This window comes from Haemaphysalis longicornis, unplaced genomic scaffold, assembly GCF_048455015.1.
Source record: "Haemaphysalis longicornis isolate Haplotype H1 unplaced genomic scaffold, Haemaphysalis longicornis Haplotype H1 scaffold_3, whole genome shotgun sequence".
NCBI classification, from domain to species: Eukaryota; Metazoa; Arthropoda; class Arachnida; order Ixodida; family Ixodidae; genus Haemaphysalis; species Haemaphysalis longicornis.
In genome coordinates this window covers 89,715,440-89,734,575 of record NW_027526335.1, presented here as the reverse complement: position 1 = coordinate 89,734,575, position 19,136 = coordinate 89,715,440, and the positions used below count along the sequence as shown (strand labels likewise).

At 45.4% G+C, this 19,136-nt stretch overlaps 1 protein-coding gene and 1 pseudogene across 4 annotated transcripts in view; one reads left to right on the top strand and one right to left on the bottom strand.

The window, feature by feature from the left end:
- LOC144174827 (sodium- and chloride-dependent glycine transporter 1-like) overlaps positions 1-19,136 on the top strand; it is a 193,308-nt gene that overhangs the window by 103,251 nt on the left and 70,921 nt on the right. The window contains exon 1 of one of the 4 annotated variants that reach the window (XM_077703737.1): positions 13,265-13,880. The exons of the other annotated variants lie outside the window; for them this stretch is intronic. Coding sequence (XP_077559863.1) covers positions 13,785-13,880 — 96 coding nt within the window. The 5' untranslated portion in view covers positions 13,265-13,784. Of the gene's footprint in view, positions 1-13,264; positions 13,881-19,136 lie in introns of those variants that run through there. 4 annotated transcript variants of the gene reach the window in all.
- LOC144173325 (uncharacterized) lies at positions 9,110-9,884 on the bottom strand (annotated as a pseudogene).

Below are 19,136 nucleotides of genomic sequence, written 5' to 3'. Positions count from 1 at the left end.
AGAACTGACCCGCACCATGTGAATTCATCTTTTTTATTACAATGCTCAGCTTGTGAAAATGCCGCACCACTGATGCAAACAGTGAGTGACAGCGCTTCCTGTGCGAGAATATTTCAGGGATCAAGTTCTGTCGACTCGTAGCTGCTTCGAGTGGTTAGGGGATCAAACTGACTGGTTTTCCATTCTCGGTGCGCTATAAACGTAAATTATCCATTTTTCTTTTCTATTGACGAGTTTCGCCATCCACGATGCACGATTGTGAAGGGTTCTGAATGCAAAAACATTAACGTCCACTCGCACGCCTGAGACGCTTCGCTTCCTCCTCACGTTCTCGAAGAGTTTTGCCCTCTTGCGTCTTCAGACGATTTGCTTCGCGATTCGCTTCCACCCAACGCTTTCGAGTGGCTTCGATCTGTCTCCCACGCGTTGTGCCGCCGCTCGGTACTTCCACTATGCATTGGGAGAGTAAACAACGCTGGTGGATTTCTCTGCCTGTCTGTTCGCTCACTCGGCTGTATTCTTCCACTCTTCCACTTAATCTGCCCTGCGCTGGCGCGGGAGGCCACCTTTCACTATCGCCGAGTTTATGGAACGTTTCAAAGATACATCGTCCAGAAGCCGTTTTGCTGTTACTGACGCCGATGTCAACGGTGTCTCTTGCGCCACGTCAAAGTTGTTTTTTTTAACTATATAAGCAATTTAATGATTTCGCACTAATAAACAGAAAAGGGGACACGTTGTTCAGAAATTGTTATAGCCGCTTTAAAATCCGAAGGGTTTGAGTTCGATTCTCGAAACCTCCTAACTGGCAAAAGAATCTTGTATCTCTGATATTGTAGCCGTGCATACTTGTAGCCAAATAATCTTGTAGCCGCGCAATATGTCGAGGAATCATGCACGTACTGTAACGTACACACGCTGAGAAGTACTGGCTAAAATACATCGATTGGCAGTTATCGCTTGCAAAACAGCTCGCTGCGTTCAGTGGTATAAGTTAAACGAGTCTTAATAATGGCAATATGTGCATCCCTTTCCATCTGCGTTCAATCTCAGAACAAAAAATGAACGCAGGAGAGGCTTCCCCCTTTTTCCCACAGTAAATTTCTCACAGCATTTTTGCTATAGACCCGTCGTACCTAGAAGGATCGCTTAACTACGCAGGCCAGGAGAGGAATCCAACGCTTACATTTGTCGATTCTTTTCAGTGTCCCGTCTTATGCTCCTGAATATGCACCAACCTGCACAAATGTTCACCTTAGTGCTCCATACAGAGCCGTGACTCTAATGGAACGCTTTTAGGCAGAACGCCAGCTGAAGTAAATGAAGTACTTCAGCGCTTTCCAGCCCTAACAATGCTCAAACGCGAAAAAGCCCTGCGAAGAATAGCGGCGCAACCTGAGGGCGGGGGTGTGTAAAAAATTTGCTAGCCTACATATTACGTGAACTCCGGCGTACGTGACCCTGCCCACCGCCACGTTCAGTGAGGGCGTAACCCTTTCGGTCACTGAGCACACCGTCGCGATCAGCAATCTACTCTTAGCCAAACGTGCCTGGCATGCATTTCCCTAGCTTACCAAATATCCCTTGCAGTATTCAGTGCAAGAGATTCTATACAGCCAGCATTAATGAGGCCGGAAGGCTCTTCCTGGCGGAGTTCTCGTGCCTCGCTAAGACTTCCGCTCCAGTTCCTTGCACCACTACCTTCAGCCAGTATTCTGCCACAGAGCGTGCCATCCCAGTCATGGCTCTGTATAGGGCTCTCTCTAAGGTGGGCATTTGGGCAGGTTGGTACATATTTATGTGCATAATAAGACGGGACACGCAAGAGACTCAACAAACGTGAGCGCTGGGTTCTTCCGCCGCCCTCCGCAACTAAATTACCCTTCTGGTACGCCTATAGGAAACTCCGGGGAGAGATTTTTTTGCTGCCAAAGGGGAGAGAGCAACCAACTGAAAAGTCTTTCAAGCTTTTTTGTGCACTGGGATTGAATGTTGACGAGGAGGGGTGCACATGTCGTCGTTCTTTTGATGCCTGTGTTTGTATACGTGAGTTTTCATATCCCCTTCCGTTTTCCCGAAAGAGGAGCATTATCGTGATTCCCTATGTTACGCGAGGAGCGAGATTAAACGTCACTGCTTTTCTAGCAATGTACGCGTCCCATTTTTACCCGTGCTAAGCTTCCAGCATTGATACTACTGAAAAGGATGCCTACACCCGCCATGTTTTTAACCACAGATTGCGATTCGTGCCTGCCTACAGCATATATCTTGTGTTCTTACGTACATATGGATGACGTCGGGAATTCTTTCACACTCAGCTTTACCCCAGGTGTCGCGTCCATGTGGTAGTGTACCAGGGAAGGGCAAAGAACATTGAAGGCTGCTTTGGTGTTCTGCCGCTGCCGAAGTTTCTCGTGAATTTCGTTTGGCAAAACGCAGCATAAACAATGAAGGCGGAGCAAGAATACAATCTAAGCGCCGAGTCTCGACTAGAGGCTTATCGCTCTTTCGTGGGTTATAAATACGAAATATACAAAAAAAACATTTCAAGTGACAAGGAACAGCAGGTATGATCACGGGGTTCCTCCCCACGTTTGAGCTCACGAGAACAGACCGTCGAGATAACAATCTGCCATGGCCGAGAGCGTTGCGGACGCGATGTTTGCGGATTTTTATTGGTATTTTTCTATTACACTGCCTGCCTTTAAATACTTATTTTGTTTCTTTGTGCCTCTTTCCTAATTTCTGTGTTATATAATATTCGTAAGCACCTTGAACTGCTCAAATATTCTTCTTCAGCGCCGTCGACATGCTTTCACCTGTCTCTTTTCTTTGAATTTAAGCGCAGTGAACTATCCAACCTACGGTTCACCATTCTTCAGATGGATCAAGTTCAAATACTATTCGCTGAAAAGGTTCTGTTCTGCTCTGTTCGGTTGTGTCGGGCCGCGCTAAATCGAGTTCGACTGAATCTAGCCGATTCAAGTCGGTACATTCTACACGAACACAGAGATCCCCTTTGGTTGATTCACCTGTACCTGATTTCCACCACGAAGCATCATGATATACTTATCGTGTTTCTGACTCGCAATACCGCAAGCAGGGTCCGTCAGAAGTTTAGGGTATGCCCACAGGTTTAAGCATGAATCGGGTCACGTGCTAGTGAACTTCGACCTGCTAGGTGCGCGGGGCCTCGTGCAAAAGTAAGCCACTGTTTACAGCACGAACATAAACATCTGGAAATTGAAAACAGTGGCAGGGTCACCACGCATGACCTTCCAATAATTGTGTTTTGTCGGTGTTCCCTTGCGCACAGCGCAGCTAGAGGGTTGCCATCTTCTTCTTCAAAAAAAAATAGCCGGCAGGGAAGCACATCGGCTGCAGTTGAGCTCGCAACGTGCCTACTGAATACAAAAAGAAAAGGAAACAAGAAGCAAATGATGGCGAAGCCCCGACTCTTTAATTTTTATTCACGTTGGCTATCATCCTCCGCCATTGGTTGCCACTTTATGGCCAAAAAGACCCGCTGATGTGGTTTTGGGGCTGGGGCATTGTACTGCTTAGAACAAAGACGCGGGTTCAACTCCCGACCGCGGTAGCCGCTTTTAGGATGGTGGCGAAAAGTAAAAAAAAGCTCCTGTGTTAAGATTTCCCCAGGTGCCACAAAACGGCACCCGTCACACCTCATGCGCGTTAAAAAAAATCTTTTTTTTTGCCAAAAATAAAGTCCAGCGCTAGAAAGAAAGGGAAGAATAAAATTTTGACAGTGAATTGGGGAAATGGCAAGTGTATTACAATTAATGGAGAGGAAATTAGGCACACAAATGTTGCAAACTGGCCCCTTGTGGTATTTTTTTTCGTGCTAGCACCGCAACCCGTCGTGCATGCGGCGCTCATGGCAAATATATTTTCGCGCCCCACACGATTATAATGATTGCGATTATAATTATTATTTTTATTATTATTATTATGTGTCTGTGTTGCTTGGTTGGTTGTGTCTATCCAACTGATAGTTGCCTATGTTTGAAACTGTTTACTGTCATTTGCTCGTCTTATCATTTGTCTGTACACTCTTGCCGTTGTTTCTGTTGTATTATTGTCAAACTTTGTTGCTCTGCCTGTTGTGTGGCCTTTACGACAGGCAGAGCAACATATGCCTCTTCTTTTTTTATTTTTTTTACCTGTACCCAGGCTCCGCCTGTGCTTTATTTCTGTCCTTTTCACCACTTCAATTTGTGTGTGTCTTGTCGCTTGTTTGTTTCTTGCTATATGTTTCTTGTATTTTGTTTTTATGTAAGTATCTGTGTGCCAGCACTCAGGCCTCTGGCTGTTCCTGGGCACGTAAATAAACATGATTGATTGATTGATTATTATTAATCTAAAGCTTACATCTATTCAAAATGTTTCGAATTCACACTCCAACCATAAGCTAATTATACTTGGGGACTTCAACACCCTGGGTATTCACTGAAACAGTCTTTCATTTCAGCATAAAAACCATTATGCAGCGCAGAAATGCACCATGTTATTATATTTTCAATCATTCACCTCCTTGCAGCAGTTCTGCCACATAGAAAACTTCTGTGGTAATGTCATAGATGTGTGCTTCTCGAACTTGAAAAACGTACAAGTGTGTGCATCCGAAATATCTCTTGTACACCCCGACACATTTCACCCCCCTCTTATTGTCTCTGTCTCTGTCACTGCCCAGCATTGCTATGGTGGTGTTGACGATTGTGCAGTACCGCGATATGCTTTCAAGCGTGGAGATTATGTTGAGCTGTATCACTTTTATTCATCTGCTTAATGGTCTTGTGTCAAGAATGGTCTAGAATGGTCTAGTGTTTTTGATGTCAATGATGTTGACGAACAGGTTCGACGTTTTACCGAAATTGTCAGGAGTGGCATGGAAAAGTACATCCCTTGTTATAAGCCTGTTCATTCCAAATTTCCCCACTGGTTCTCTAAAGAACTTCGAAGTTCGCTTAAACTTAAGGACAGCGCCCACAAAAAGGCCAAGCGTTCTGGGCTTGACAAGTGGAAAGCGGAGTTTAGTCGGTATCGCTCACTTTGTAAAAGCCTCTACCGGCGTGACCACCAGCTCTATATAGAGTCGTTAGAGGATTCTGCGTCTCAGAAACCGGCTGACTTCTGGAGGTATGTACGCGGCCGTTCTAAGGCGTCTAAAGAACACATTAGCCTGCTTAATTCCGATGGGGAACAGGTTGAGGATGTTGCCACGAGCTTTGCTCAGTACTTTCATTCTGTCTTTCAGCTGCCAGATGGTCACGACGAACGCCTATCGTTTAATAATATGTCTAATTTTAGTACACTTATGTTTGATGAAAAACTTGTCAATGATAGCCTTAAACGGATGGAACCGTCATTTTCCTGTGGTGCAGATGGAATTCCAGCAGCCCTCATGAAGGCTTACGGCAACATTTTTGTGCCTGTCTTAACTTCCATTTATAATAACTGTTTACTTTTCGGCACATTTCCTCGTGCATGGAAGATTGCTCGAATTTTTCCAATATTTAAGTCTGGTGATAAGTCAGCCGTTACTAACTATCACCCAATCTCACTCCTTTGTGTCGCCTCAAAACTCTTTGAGTCAGCTCTGCACAACGTTCTTGCTGCCTGCGTCAAGAACGTTCTGATACCAAATCAGCACGGCTTTTTCTCGGGTCGATCGACGGTTACAAATCTTGCAAGCTTCATGACACAGGCTTCGGCTGCAGTTTGTGAAAACGGCCAGTCAGATGTTATTTATTTTGACCTCAGTAAGGCGTTTGATGTAGTGAACCATCAATTATTAATTAACAAGCTTACTATGTCTGGTGTCGATGCAAGCCTTGTTGCCTTGTTGTCCAACTATCTCCTTGGCCGGTCCTTTTACGTAGATGTAAACTTCAAAAGGTTTAGTGTTTATACTGCAACGAGTGGTGTAAACGAGTGGTGTAAGTGGTGTACCCTTTGGTCGAGCGTTTTCAAGCGTGTTACTTGCACCCATACAATGAGGTGATGAGGGTTAAAATTCCACCTGGGTCATTGGAGATCTTTCTTAAATTAAAGTATTAAAATTTTTTATACGAACGCACGTACAACGTACGAAAGGAAAGGCGAAGTCGGGAATTACAAAATACAACTTCTTGTCGCGGTCGGTGGAGTTCCAGCTCATAGCGTCTGCATCTCGTGCAGCCGAGAACGAAGTTGAAATGGGCCAAGAGTCTTTTAACAATAGAATTAATAATTGATGATGGTTAGTGAAGGGAATGCCATGGTACTCTCTTATTGTTCCCAGAAAACAAGAAATCTCAAGGAATTCAATTATTATAGCTGGCTGACTAAAACTATGTATCATGAAAGCGGCAACTATTATGGACAGACGGGGTGGTTGTTGCACCATATTTAATAGTGGAGCATACAGTCACTTTATATGCAGATATCAGTAAAATGATAGCCATTGAAGTATAAAGCAGAAATTTTGTCTTGAAGAAAATGGTTGGCACGTATTTTTTGTCCGGGAATTAAGAACATCCCAAGCTTTATTCTTTGCGTTCATAGAGTTCCATACTAAAATAAGTATAGTAGCGCGAAACTATATGTTTGCGTATACGTTTTACGGAAAATGCATAGGTGGGCACGCGGTAAATGGTAAAGCACAAAATAAACTTTATATTAAAGTGCAGACTTATGCGGCGATCTTTTGAATTGTTTCTATACTTGTCGGCATGCCTGATGCACAGTTCTCGAGGAAGCTAACACGCTGCGACGGGTGATATGAAGAAAAGTCGTGGGCGCTGCCGCCCCTCACTGTTGTACGGAACGGCGTTATTGGAATGGAACGGCGTTCCTTTCGGGAAGAGCGGAGGAACGCTACCGTTCCACTAAGGGCCGGTGGGACAGTAATGGTAACTCGTTAGGCTTACGAAGCAACAGCGAGGGAACAACGGCGTTCCTTCTGTGAACGTGCCATAGCTATAGGATTTGGCAGCTTTTGACGCCAAAGCTTTAGGGCGCTGAAGCTATTACAAAAAGCCACAGACCGCTGCTGCTGTGTTTCTCTTCCTATAGGCTGCCAAATTTTCCCGCCCTTCCGCGGGACGCGCTTCCTCGAAGGTCAAAGGCAGAAGAATAACCCCGCAGCGGGCCGCACCTGTCGGCAGGCTACTCCTGGTGCGCACGGCCTTGTCGCAACGGCGGGTGCAGACGCCAATGAGACACTAGCAATGGTGCCCCTTTAAATCGCGCCATAGGAATATATGTGAAAATTGGATGCCGGATTGCGGCTGGGACAGACTACGCTTAGTTCAGGACTGCCTGCGGTCTTGGCAATCGAAGGTTATTTACCTAGAAGATGACCTGGGCAGAAACAGTTAACAAAGGTCGCTATTGCATCCAGTGCATATAGAGCAATCGATACAAGTATGGTTTGTTTTGTGAAATCAAATCAAATCAATATGAAAGGCCCGGATGACCTCCTCTGCCATTATTTACTTTAGAACGCGTCGGCACGCGACACTTTATGGCCAAGGCGCGGTGCGAAAGTATTGGACAGGGGCGTACGACCACGTCGGCATGTTCATCTGCGCGTCTCGGATTTACAAGCCGCGCAGCGCGCTCCGCACACGGCATTGAAGTGGCACGCACGTACGCGGTGCGTAATATACAGTTAGGATTGGCGACCGCTTGAGGCGCAAAAAACTACTACCGCTTGCTTGCCATTTGACTATAGTGCGTTTTTTTTTTTCGTGAGTTCTGTGTTATATTTTTATGACTAGGCAACACAACAGGGAGCTGGGTAGGCTTCAAGCTTGCCCCGTGACGGTCCCTCCCGTAGTTTCTTTCCCCCATGCCGGCATGCCGCATAGGAAGTTGCAGTTAGACATGTCTGGAGTATGTCGGGTGCTCCCTCAAAAAATTCTTGTGGGAGCGTTGATTTTGGTTGTTTTTATCGGAGGCAATCTGCTTCCGGCGGTGTTCATATTCGTATAATATACGTAGTTCGAAGTGAGTTTTCAATTGGTCGCTTTATTTCGCCTCGGGATTATCCGGCACTATATTTTAATAAAGAAAAATCAAATGTAACGTTAATGTAGCGACAAGTTTCAATGTTGGAAATATAACTGAAACGCGTTCCTTTCGCAATGAACTTGCAACGGGAACTCGTTTCACACTTTGGAAGGAACGAGGAACGAGCTTTCGTTCCTGTTTGAGAGGAAGGTGTACGACCGTTACTGTCTGGGAGGTAATGGTACGACACTGCCGCCCCTCCCTTTTTATCGGGCGCCGACTGCCGGGTGCGGCATCCTGTGCTCCTATGTGATATTCCGGGTCGCCTGCGTAGTGTTCCGTACTCCCTTTTTATCGGGCGCCGACTGCCGGGTGTGGCGTCCTGTGCTCCTTTATGATGTTCCGGGTCGCCTGCGTAGTGTTCCGTACGGCCGATGTGCTCGTTTTAATATGGATTTCGCACTCTATTTTTTTAATGTGAAATACCTGGCTAGGCCGGACGTAACTCAAATCATTCGGTTGAAGTTCCGTCGAATGTGACTTTAATTGGCAATTTTGGGTTCCGTCGAACGTAACTGTAGACACTGGATAAAAGTTCCGTAGTAAAACACTTTTGTTTTCAATTTTGGGATCTCTCGGAGGTAATTCTAGACACTGCGTAGAAAAAAAAAGTGAAAGAAGAAAAGGAGCTTGCTGGTCAGCTGTTGTGGCCTCGCATGACACGAATAAGGCGACGCTCATAAATTATGTACAAACACACAGAAGAAAACGACCAAGCACGCATGTACACACTTGTTATCGTTTTTCGCTGCCTTTCCGTTAAACAAATTGCTCAGAATATTTAACTATACTTCATATCTGCATAGTATGCCCACATTTTGTAATCAATGCTAATGATGCATTCAAAAACTCGTTCCTGCGATAACTGTTGTCTCCTGGTGGCATATCATTACCTCTTCTGACACCAGTGCTGATGTTCGTCGTGAACAAGTTGTCGAGAAACGCATTCTTTGAGTTCAAAACGCTTTAATTATATCAGTTCGTTATTAATAACACAAATATGGAAAATACTATGCACTACGGCCCTCCGTAACAACTAGAGCAGCACTTTTCTTGTTTCCGATAAAGAAAACTGTTCTATAATGTCATCAAAGTTTGTTTTTACAGTTTATTCTCTTTCCACACTCATCGGAGCAACATAAGAAAGTTTGTCGAGGGCCCTTGTGGCCCGCAAATAGGAAAGTATTACTTTTAGCTTGCTGAAGGACTTTTCACAGCCAGCGATATGGAAACGGCTATGGCTAACTTTATCTGAATCGCGACGCGAAAGTTGGGAAATACGTTGTCTTCCCCATACTATATGATAAATTTCAGAAGTTCTTCAGGTTTTGATTATATCCGGTCAACACGCCGTGAAAACAGCAGTGGGCAATCTAAAGTCTCTTCATAGAGGTCCTGAGCGCTACCGTCGAAACGATAAAACTCGTCAAAGGTGTAACAATTTGTTCATAGTTCGTTCTCATCGTCACCGTAGCACAGCTTGTTTATGTCCAGGAGAAAGCCACACTTGGCATCTGTATCCTGCAGGCGAGTAAACCTCTCGTCCATTTCAGAATGAAGACGGTCGAATGTGGATTTCACGACCCTTTGTATTTTCTGCTTAGCCGTTCACGCCTCTCCTTTCCACTTTTCATCATCCATCTGTTTTGTTGTTGTTTTTTTTCGTCTCAAACGCCTTTCAACATTGTCATCCCACGACTCACAGAAGCACCAAGCCCATCATTCAGTGACTCACTCACCAGCGTTTCCCTTTCGTCACAAAACTGTTCTCTAAAAGCGTTCATGTCTAAAGCAGCCGCGTAAAAGTTCATTGTTGAGTTTTGCAGCCTTTAAACAGGATCTATTCGAACCAGTAACTTGTTCCAAAAGCCGAGCAAAATGAAAACATCATATCTTAACATCCGGCTGGTGCAATAGCTAGTGCGCGATCACTTCTCGTTTCACTCGTTTCTTTGTCGTTATTTGCCATAAGTTGGAAAGCTTCAAGTATGTCTTCAAGGTACCTACTGACTGGCTTTACCGCTTTCACCCTTGCACTCCGTCTCCGACTCATACTTGACAACAATAGGCACCGCGACTTTTAAATACCAGGATCTATACAATTCCCTGAACGTTGTTCACCTCGCCTTGTAAGAATACCTGCAAAGGGCTAATAATATAAGGGCGCAAATTTTAAACACCCCCCCCCCCCTTTGGCCGCTGCTGGAATACAAACGAGAACACATGAAAACACACGCGAACTGCACGCACGCAAGCACACTTGATATCATCCCGTGTTGCCTCCCGAACTCCCTCACCCGGGCGTAGCTAAGTATTCATACATGTGTGCGGCGCTTCCCGCCAAGGAGAACAGTTTAACTGCTTGAACAGCGGCATTGTAACACAGGGATAACTGCCGAAGGCGAGGACGAAGAGAGGGGGACACTCCCGGGGCGCTTTGCCGGGGGATGCGGGGGGCGCAGGCGGCTCATGTGTGTCCCTACTCTTCGTCCTCGTCTTCCGCAGGGCTGTCCTTGTGTTACAATGCCGTACCAATAACACCAAAGAAGAGCTCTATCCAACAGTGACTTCTGCAGCTGCGCCGCACTGCTATTGAAAGATAGCCCGCTGCCATTTTCCCCCCTCGGCCACATGTTGGGCAGACTCGGCTTGGCGCCCCCTCCCAAGTGGCACCCGGGGCACTTGTACAGTGCGCAACACCCTTGTCTATAACACTGAGCTTAACTTGAACTGGTTATCTCTCGAAACTGCGGACTCAAACTTGTCACAAAAAATGTTGAGTTCAAAATATATGGTAAATACTTCAGAATGGCACAATAGTTTTCTTCAAATGTTTTTCGGCCGAGGCAAGATAAGACTATAAGTACGAAACCTGTATTATAGACAAGCGTGTTGCCTAAGGCCCCTTACTTGTACCCCCCCCCCCCCCCCCCCACCCTTAGTTACGCCACTGCGTGCATGTGCACAGTGGGAGCGAAGACTACAAAACACCCACATGCAAAGTAGTGGCCGTAGAAGATAGCGATAAAAGTGCTGATATAAAAGGTTTGATAGCTCAGGTGCACAGTCATTTTAAGTGTTTAGTCAGCCACAGTAAAATAAAAACGGCAAAAACCTGCCGTTTAGTCGAAGCTCAACCAGCCTTCGGCGGTATGCGCTCGAAAGCGGGCATACCGGAAGAAAACCGGCCCAGCGGCGGCCCTATAAGCGCAGCTGTTTCCGCTGTTTACATTGTATAAGTTACGGGAACAGAAATCCTCTTGACAGGATAAGATAAGGACATTAAGTGGAAAAGAGTGGATCCGGGTGGAGCAGGGTAGGAGTAGGCTAATTGGAAGTGCCTGGGTATGCGCTATATGAATAAAAACGTCCCGGGCTCTATATTGGACATCAAAGAGCTGTGAATGAGAATGATCATGTTTTTAATCCCTTTTAATGCTCTAAAACGACCTTTAGTGCTTCGTGTGAAATTTGTTCGTTAAAAGGGTGAGGTATTGCCTCCGAAAGTCCATTATTTGACAACTGACCGGGCTTTGGGAAATCGTGTAATCACAGAAAATGGTTCGATGCTTTCGTTCGGAGCGGTTAAGTACTGCGTCCCATAGAGTTTCATACTAATATGTACTAGAGGGAAATCTGGCGCCACTGTCTAGAGGATCCGCGCTTCAGCGAGCGTTCCGTCATGTACCCGGCAGGCACGTTCCACTTGTCCTTGGCATGTCTCATGAGCAGGCTGAGAAGTTGGCTCTGGCTGCAAAAAACTAACAATATTACTGTAGAATGTTCATAAAATTTGCTTTGTTATTATAAAATTGAACCTCCAAAAATATCAATTTGTCAGTAATTGCTTAGGAGCTTCATGTACGATGAACAAGAAAAAAATGTTACCCTCTTTTGTTGATTTTGGCTTCGAGACAAAAAAGAAGCCGTACATGGCAGTAAAAAATCCATTTGTATCGTCTGTATACATGATAATATTCTGTGATTCAGGTATTTTACAAATGTCATTTATATATAGGATGAATAAAAGTGGCCCCACAAGGGAACCTTGCGGAACACCTTGGTTGATAACTAAATTACCTCAAAGAGCATCGTTAACACGTACGTACTGAGTTAGGTTGTTTAAATAGCTACACATTAATTTCAAAGCTACACCTTGGACGCCGTACTTCTCGAGCTTTTTTTTCGCAGTCAAAGGCTTTGCGAAAGTCCAAGAAAAGGCCGAGAGTGTATTTGCGGCCTGCAATGTTTTCTATAATTTTTTAAGGTAAGTTATGCGTGTTCTGTACTTCTCCCCTTACGCACTATGAGTTCGATATAACTTTAATAAAAAAACTCTTCGAGCCTGGCTTTGATTGCATATATATATATATATATATATATATATATATATATATATATATATATATATTGGTCATTTAGGGTGACAGAGTGGATCCCTAGAGAAGGCAAGCGTGGCAGGGGGCGGCAGAAAGTTAGATGGGCAGATGAGATCACGAAGTTTGCGGGGATAAATTGGTCGCAGTTAGCACATGACAGAGATAATTGGAGAATAATGGGAGAGGCATTTGCCCTGCAGGGGGCGTAGATAGGCTGGTGATGATATATATATATATATATAATATTACTTTCTTGCTGGCGAAACAAAAAAAAACACCGGTGCGCGCTCCAGTGTTTGTTTTTTCTGCTAGCCTTTCAGCTCCTGCAGTCGATCAGAACGAAGGCAAAACAAACAATGGCCCACCGTTCTCGGAGTCGAAATACCGTCCAGACGCCTCTCTCTCCTCTCACAAAGCAACTCGTTGCCAGCAGGGTGTTCTAACTAGGGACCTACTCGTGACCGCACCTATGCGCGTAAAGACCTTTTCGTGTGACCTCGTTTCTTTTTCCTGACCGTAACCGGTATATCATCCCGCTGACACGATCAGCGGTCACTTAGTGGAAAGAGGGAAAACATATTTTATTTTTCACCCTCTCCCCTCGCACCACACACTGGCATATTGATTTGCACTCCAACCTAGAGGTTCGGATAAAAAAAAAAGGAGTGCAGGGGGAAAGGAGGCTCGTCTATGTTTGTACATACCCCATGCGCATCATTGATCGAATCGTGACGTCAGCGGCCCCTCCTCCTGTCCGCGCATGCGCGGAGTGTGCACCGGAAGCGACCGTGGCGGATCTGAGAATCTCGTTTGTTTTGGCCAAGGCGCTCCGCGCCGCACCACGACGAGATCGACGAAGCACCGCGGCTGACTGCACCGCGACCGAAGCCACGACCGTCGCGCGTGCAGGTTGCTGGACGTTCATGTGCAATGTGAAGCGTGCCTTCGCAACCAGTGGAAGAACTAGGCGGAGGAGGAAAAAAGCAGAGGGGAGAGGGTTCTTCCCTAAGGAGTGCCCGTGTTGTGCCTGGCGCATCCCTTCCTCGTGCTCGGGGCATCCGCCGCGCAGTCAGTAGCGACTACGCCTCCACAAGTTGTGACGACACCGTCGCGGGAGCAGCAGTGCGATGCTTTGCCTCGCCGTGGGGCGTTCGACTAAGCCTAGGAGTCGCGGTGGAAACTTCGCAGGGTACGGGCGCGCGCTATCATCGCCGTTAAGCCTAATGTGAGACGGGTCAACGTGCATCTCGGTCTTCTCCTTCAAGACCACGCGCACGCTTCGGAAGAAGAGAGATTGTCCGGCGCCGCCGACCGAGGCGACGGTAGCTCACGATGGACAACCCGAACGCAAACTTCGACGATGACAGCCTGTCTGAGGAAGAGGCCGCCGGCGAGACGATCAGGCTGCGACCTTTTCTCGACTGGAGGGTGAGAGCTGCAGCGATCTTGTTGCATTTTGAGCAATAGCATTTCTTGGGAAACTCTTGCCCCAAACGCATAGTCAATGCGCATGTGCGTGCCTGTCTGTCGCGGAATGGTTTGGCGCGATTTTTAACCCTTGCGTGTTCTTGTTTCTCTTTTGATTGTATTTTTCTTTATTCATAAGATATGTTGTTATCGGGTGCATGTTAGCGACAAACGTAGGATATTCTTTAGAACACTTTGGGGACTTGCCGCTGCTCGGTCTGCTTCAGTCGACAGCCACGACGTACCACGAAGTTACGGTGCCTTCTTTCCACGTGGTCAGTGGTCCGTAGGGATTTTATTTTATTTTGTTCCTTCTTCCTTTTTGATGGCGGCCGGAGAGAGGTAGAAATCAACCGCGCGTGTATAACGGTACCTAAATTTGTCCCCAGTCTTGTTTTTGTTAACTTCGTTTTTCATATACAGTCTAGTCCACTTATAACAATATCAAAGTGCCAAGGAAATCCCATCGTTATAACCGATAATTGTTATAAGCGGGTTGCGAAATAAAAAGACGGAACAGAGCTCAAAACATTTTATTCGCATGCCAGCAAGGTCGTACTATTAATCTGCGGAAAAGAAGCCACAGTCGGTCACTTTTGTTTGCTGAGTGTGAAGCTAGCGCAAATCTTTTCCAAGGTGAAGCACCAAGCATCTATAGGTGCTCACCTAGCTGAGGTAAATGTCTTCGGCGGAAACAAAGTCCCTGAGGGACTGTGTCACGCATTGGGCCTCTTACGAAGACACTACCTGAGTAGGCTGCGCAACCGCGTCATTAGAGTCGTCACTGTTGCAGTCTTGGTGCACTATATAAACGGATTCAATCGCTATATCCGATATCGTGGCACTGGAGCATTGCAATAAGCGGTTTATTTTACCATAGAAAGATTACAAAAGTTGACGGTGCCAAATCTGTTCATCGTTATATCCAATATATTGTTATAAACGGTATCGTTATAAGTGGACTCGACTGTAGTACATTTCGCTTCTATTCTAGAAACTACAGCCCTGGTTTGACCATAAAAATAATTTATTACCTTGTTTTGGTTTTCTTTTCTGGCCGCATCAGTTGTTTATGCTCAAATTTTATTTACTCCAGCCACGACTCAATGGGAGAATACTTTTGGATGTAGGTTTGCAGTGTGCTTATACACAGGCGTGTGTTCTTTTCGGTACACGATGAACTTGAACCGCACAACACCATAAAAGATAACTAAACGGTAAAGTAACTTTCAGTTTGTTCAATCCATAAAATCGAAGTGTGCCCCTGTCTTTATAGTCAGAGAGCTCGCCCAGTCTGCAATAACAGACGTCGGTATGTTGTCACGCCAGCATGCTTCCGAATAAAACAGATAGGGAACAATAACATCTTTTGGAACAAAACTCAATGCAAAAACTATAAGGCGGGTTGCACAAAGCTGCATAAATCAGTGCACAGGTCACTGTCTGCCTCCTTTTTTTTTATCTTATTCTTGCATTCCTTCGCTCTCCGTTCCTCTTCAGTGATTTTTTTTTTCTTTTCTGCCTACTTCAGTCATATTTGTTTCCGCCTTTGCTTTGGGTTCTTATTTTGGAGCAATCGAAGTCATCAGCATGGCGACGAGTAAGCTCAAACCGCTAAGCTCAGCGGCTAGACGCTAAAGCGCGTCGCGGGATTCGTACCCCGTTTGCAGCCGTAATTGGCAAACAAAAATGAATTTACATGAAGCATCTGGTCGCTGATATATTAGACATCGACGACTACCCCATTTTTGTTTATTACCTTATTTTATGTTGCTCAGGCAGAAAGCCTAATGTTGAAAAGCTATATCAGCAAATTTAAGAAGCAGGAATAGACTTAGCTGACCACAGACAAGAGCGGTTGCCTCTGGTTTTGTGGAGGCCGTCTTCCTTCTGCCATCGGCATCAGTATAATGATGAAGATGTTGCTTTTTACGCTAGCGAACGACTAAATTTGTCTATGTGTGAATTTTATTCGTATCCTTATACTCTATCACAATGTCCTCGAGCTTTCTTATGCTAGTCCTAAATAGAGAGCACAATTCATTCATGTATTTAAATCTACCAGCAGCGTTCTAAATTGAGGGTATGATGTCTGAGAAAAATTAGGAGGGGGCGGTTGAAGAATGTGCACCGTTGTCTACGCTTGAAGATTGAATGTTCTTTGGAGTATGTATGTGCTACCCCCATTACACGACTGCTTTCGAGGATTGAATTCACAGGTCCAAACTTCTTTTCTCCTTTCGGTGCTAATAGATAAGCACTAAGTACTCAGTTCGCTATTATGCATGCACATTCCTCAGAGCTGTACTGGTTTTCTCCGAAAGTCCAACACACCCACTCTGAATTGGTTTTCTCTAAGCAGTCTGCCAAGCATCTTACTAAAATTTCGCCTCCGTTGCCTTAAGAGAGAGAGAGAGAGAGAGAGAGAGAGAGAGAGAGAGAGAGAGAGAGAGAGAGAGAGAGAGAGAGAGAGAGAGAGAGAGAGAGAGAGAGAGAGAGAGAGAGAGAGAGGGAGAGATAGTTATCAAAAGAAAAAAACTTTATTTGCCCCGGAGTACAGAGTTTCGGGCTCCCTCTGAACATTGCACGGTGGTCTGAACGCAGATTACATAAGCAGCTACTGCTACTGTGCAAGTGTAACCTCAAAACGTCATTCGAACACTTGTGGGTAATATCTTCAGCGCATATTCTACTTACTAAAAAGTGAGATTTCATAAGCGAAGAGCGTGCACCTGGACCTTACTCAGCCACTAAATGAAGTAGAGTATGTAAAAATTCTAGTGATGTGGACGGAGGGCTATTATGTATGTTTTGCCCCATGTGTTCCAATGAATAAATGAATCCTCGCCATGACGGTGTCATTTTTTATACTTGCGGGCTGTTGTAGCACTAATGTGCAAAATGCCATCGTTTAAGAACCACTGGCGTAAATTCGTTGAAGTCTTACTTGTGGCCGCATTCTGTAGTCTAACGCATGGCACCCATTATTTGACTATTTGGCTGTAACCCATGGCCTTAAGTTTATCTGTGATTGGCCGGAAAGGAACAAATGTCATGTGCCCTTGGCGGCCGCCGCACCAACTACAGTAGTGGCGTCATACTGGTTTGAAAAATGTGAAGGAAAGTTTGACATCCACCTGAATGCAGCCATATGGCTAAAAAGGAAAGCTATACAGCTTCCTCAGAAACTTCGCAGTTGAAGAAAAACTCGTCGTAGTCCAGGATTCGAACCCGGGACCACCGCTTAACCGGAGCAGTCGCTCTACCAACTGAGCTAACCAGGAGGCCAGTCGTTTGTAGCACGCGAACGAATTGATCAACAACTCGAAGTAATGGACAGGTGTTAATCGACCAAATATAGGGGAAATCCCCAAGGTGGAGTAAGTTTCTGCGAAGGAAAGTTTGACATCCGCCTGAATGCAGCCATCATCATCATCACCATCATCATCACCAGCCTGTCTACGCCCACTGCAGGGCAATGGCCTCTCCCATTATTCTCCAATTACCTCGGTCCTGTGCCAACTGTGACCAATTTATCCCCGCAAACTTCTTGATCTCATCTGCCCATCTAACTTTCTGCCGCCACCTGCAGCGCTTGCCTTCTCTAGGGATCCACTCTGTTACCCTTAATGACCAGCGGTTATCTTGCCTTCGCATTACATGCCCTGCCCAAGTCCATTTCCTCTTCTTAATTTCTACTAATATGTCTTTAACACCAGTTTGCTCCCTGACCCACTCCGCTCTCTTCTTGTCCCTTAATGTTACACCTATCATTTTCCGCTCCATTGCCCGCTGAGTCGTTCTCAATTTAAGTTGAACCCTCTTGGTGAGCCTCCAAGTTTCTGCCGCGTAGGTGAGTACCGGTAAGATGCAGCTGTCATACACTTTCTTCTTCAACGACAATGGTAGGCTGCTATTCATTATCTGATAATGCCTGCCATATGCACCCCACCCCATTCTGATCCTTCTAATTATCTCTGCCTCATGGTTGGGATCTGGGGTCACAACTTGGCCTAAGTATATATATTCGCTTACCACTTCCACTGCCTCGCCATCTATCTCAAACTGCTGTGCTGTCCCGAGGTTATTGATCATTACTTTAGTTTTCTGCATATTAATTTTCAGGCCCACGGTTCTACTCTGTTCGCCCAGTGTGGAAAGCATGCTTTGCAATTCGTCCCCCGAGGTACTTAGCAAGGCAACGTCATCAGCAAATCTGAGGTTACTGAGGTATTCTCCATTAACCCTTACTCCCACCTGTTCCCAATCCAACGTTCTGAATACTTCTTGTAAGCATGCTGTGAATAACATTGGAGAGATTGTGTCTCCTTGTCCGACACCCTTCCTTATAGGTATTTTACTGCTCTCCTTATGGAGGATGATAGTAGCTGTAGAACCATTATAGATATCCTCTAGTATTCTTACATAATGCTCATCTACCCCCTGGTTCCGTAATGCCTGAATGACTGCTAGGGTTTCGACCGAGTCAAATGCTTTCTCATAATCTATGAAGGCTATATATAGTGGTTGAGTATACTCAGCGCACTTCTCTATCACCTGATTGATCGTGTGAATATGGTCCATTGTTGAATAACCTTTACGGAACCCTGCTTGTTCTTTAGGTTGACTGAAATCTAAGGTTGCAGAGATTCGGTTAGCGATTACCTTGGTAAATACCTTGTAGACGACTGACAGTAAGCTGATCGGCCTGTAGTTTTTCAAGTCCTTCATGTCGCCTTTCTTATGGATTAGGATGATGTTCGCGTTCTTCCAAGATTCCGGTACCATTGCGGTCATTAGGCATTGCGTATACAGGTTTGCCAGTTTTTCAAGTACAATTTCTCCGCCATCCTTCAAGAGGTCTGCTGTTATCTGATCCTCACCAGGTGCTTTGCCCCCTTTCATTTCTTTCAAAGCCTTCCTTACTTCTTCGGTCGTTACTGGTGGGATGTCTATCTCCTCTGAACTACTGTCTCGTTCGGCATAATCCTGTATGTCCCGGACAGATCCCTATAGAACTCTTCGGCCACTGTGACTATTTTATCCCTATTTGTGATGACATTGCCTTGCTTATCCTTAAGTGCATACATCTGATTTTTCCCCACGCCAAGACGTCTCTTTACTGCTTTCAGGCTACCTCCGTTCTTTACAGCGTATTCGATCCTCTCCATATTATACTTCCGTATGTCAGCTGTCTTGCGCTTATTGATTAACTTC